Source organism: Trypanosoma equiperdum (assembly GCF_001457755.1).
Source record: "Trypanosoma equiperdum strain OVI genome assembly, contig: ctg_160, whole genome shotgun sequence".
Lineage (NCBI taxonomy): Eukaryota > Euglenozoa > Kinetoplastea > Trypanosomatida > Trypanosomatidae > Trypanosoma > Trypanosoma equiperdum.
This window is the reverse complement of record NW_027123627.1, coordinates 311-2,076: the sequence shown is the minus strand read 5'-3', so window position 1 is coordinate 2,076 and position 1,766 is coordinate 311. Positions and strand designations below refer to the sequence as shown.

The following is a 1,766-nucleotide window of genomic DNA, read 5'->3' as shown; positions in this document are numbered from 1 at the left end:
ATCCTGGCGACAATTTTCCGCAACTTTCGGGCCTGAAAATTCACATTAAAATTAAGAGAAATACACAGTTTATGAAGCGCATAAAGAAGGAAAAGAAGTTGAAAAAAGGAAAAAGAAACAAAATTTCCTGTGCCAAAAAGGAAATGGACCCAAAGCATTCACGTTTCGAAGTATTTCAAGAGAGCATATTGCGTACGTACAAAAAAAAGGAGTTGTATTATTAGAGAAAAAGGTGTACTAGCAAGCAATTATTAGACAATTCCCTGCGGTAGATGCCTTAATATTTGAATTTTCAGGAGTATATATCTGTGCATTAATTTAAAGAAGTACATGATTTGATTGAGTAATAAATATATCCAATATATGTAGAGCAATATGGATTTAGAAGTAGAGGGGAAAGCCTGCTGAAAATAAAATTTTTGCTAATGGTGCAATCTTCTATTCCATGACCTTCTGCAGCAAAATCGTGACTTTAAAAAACATAAGCCTTCTGGACTACAGGTATTTAAACGCATTCTTGGTGATTTTATGTGCGACTACAAATTTTTTAAGGCTCCATTCTTGAAGACGAATGCGGAGCTGCTCGAACTTTTTAGGTAGTTTGCTGAATAGCAAACTACCCACTAACAAACCGGGAATACGATTGGACAGAACAACTGGTTAGGTCAGACCTGCCGTCGTTTTGGCCATGATATAGTGGTTATTATGTTTTTTCAGTTAAGATCAATTCCGCTGCTATCACCAGAATGACATTTGCGACGGGCCAAAAAATGCAAGCCTTTACTAATTTTTAGATTTTAGCAGACAAATTTATTATCCGCATCGTTTTGCAAAACATAAGACGCACAACACATGCTTTTTACGTTAGCGATCACCATTCTAGCATTGACGACGCCCGAAAGGGCGGCATTAACGCTAGAAAGCAGACATGACCTATTACTGCTTTGCAATGCGGCAAACTTACGAGGCCGGGAAATAGCCAGGCCGAAGCTGCCAGAAGACTTTGATAGTGACATAGCTGACATAGAAAAGATGAACATGTCAGTGGCAGCCAATGAGTGGCAAGATATTTTCTCAGGCGACCCCGAAACCGCCTCCTACGCCCAAAAACACAAATATGCGCAAGCCGAACCCTTTAAGACCCACTGGCAGAAAACGTACGACAAATTGTTGCAGATTAAACACGAAACTACCAAAAAAGATGGTGGAAAATCTTGGTTAGACAACAACCCGCCTCCAACCGAATGGGCGTCTGCTGTAGCTCGCCGCTCAATAAATGCAACCCTGGAAAAGCTGCTAACAGCCAACCAACTGTACAAAGCAGCCAAAGAGGAAGCAACCACAACGCTTCCAGCTCAAGTAGTTAAACAAATATCAGAAGCCATCTATGGCGAGGGTGTAACAGATGAAAATTTCGTTCTAGCTAAAGCTCTGGCAGCACTCGGTACTTGGAGCGCAGCTTGCGGTAGAAAAGGCGGAAAATCCATAATCGGCGATATGATCTGTCTATGTGCTGAAAGCAGCTCCGCAAACCCGCAGACCTGCGACAATAGCGGGCTAGCCATAAACTGGGCATCAGCACTAACGGACTCACCGCACGAGCTCGTCCTGGGGGAATGCCACAAACAAGAGGAAGCACCAGTAGCGGTGACCGAACTAGGCAGCATTATCACACATGTTACGGCCGGCGTACGAACGGCCATCCAAGGTGCAAGCGTCTTCCGACACTTAGGGAAACGAGGCGCCAGCAACCGCAACGGAGCCGT

At 43.4% G+C, this 1,766-nt stretch overlaps 1 pseudogene across 1 annotated transcript in view; it reads left to right on the top strand.

The window, feature by feature from the left end:
- Nucleotides 1-1,032: 1,032 nt before the first annotated feature.
- TEOVI_000039300:pseudogene overlaps nt 1,033-1,766 on the top strand; it is a 930-nt pseudogene continuing 196 nt past the window's right edge. Inside the window, exon 1 of the mRNA in view lies at nt 1,033-1,766. This exon is cut by the window's right edge and continues 196 nt beyond it. Coding sequence covers nt 1,033-1,766 — 734 coding nt within the window.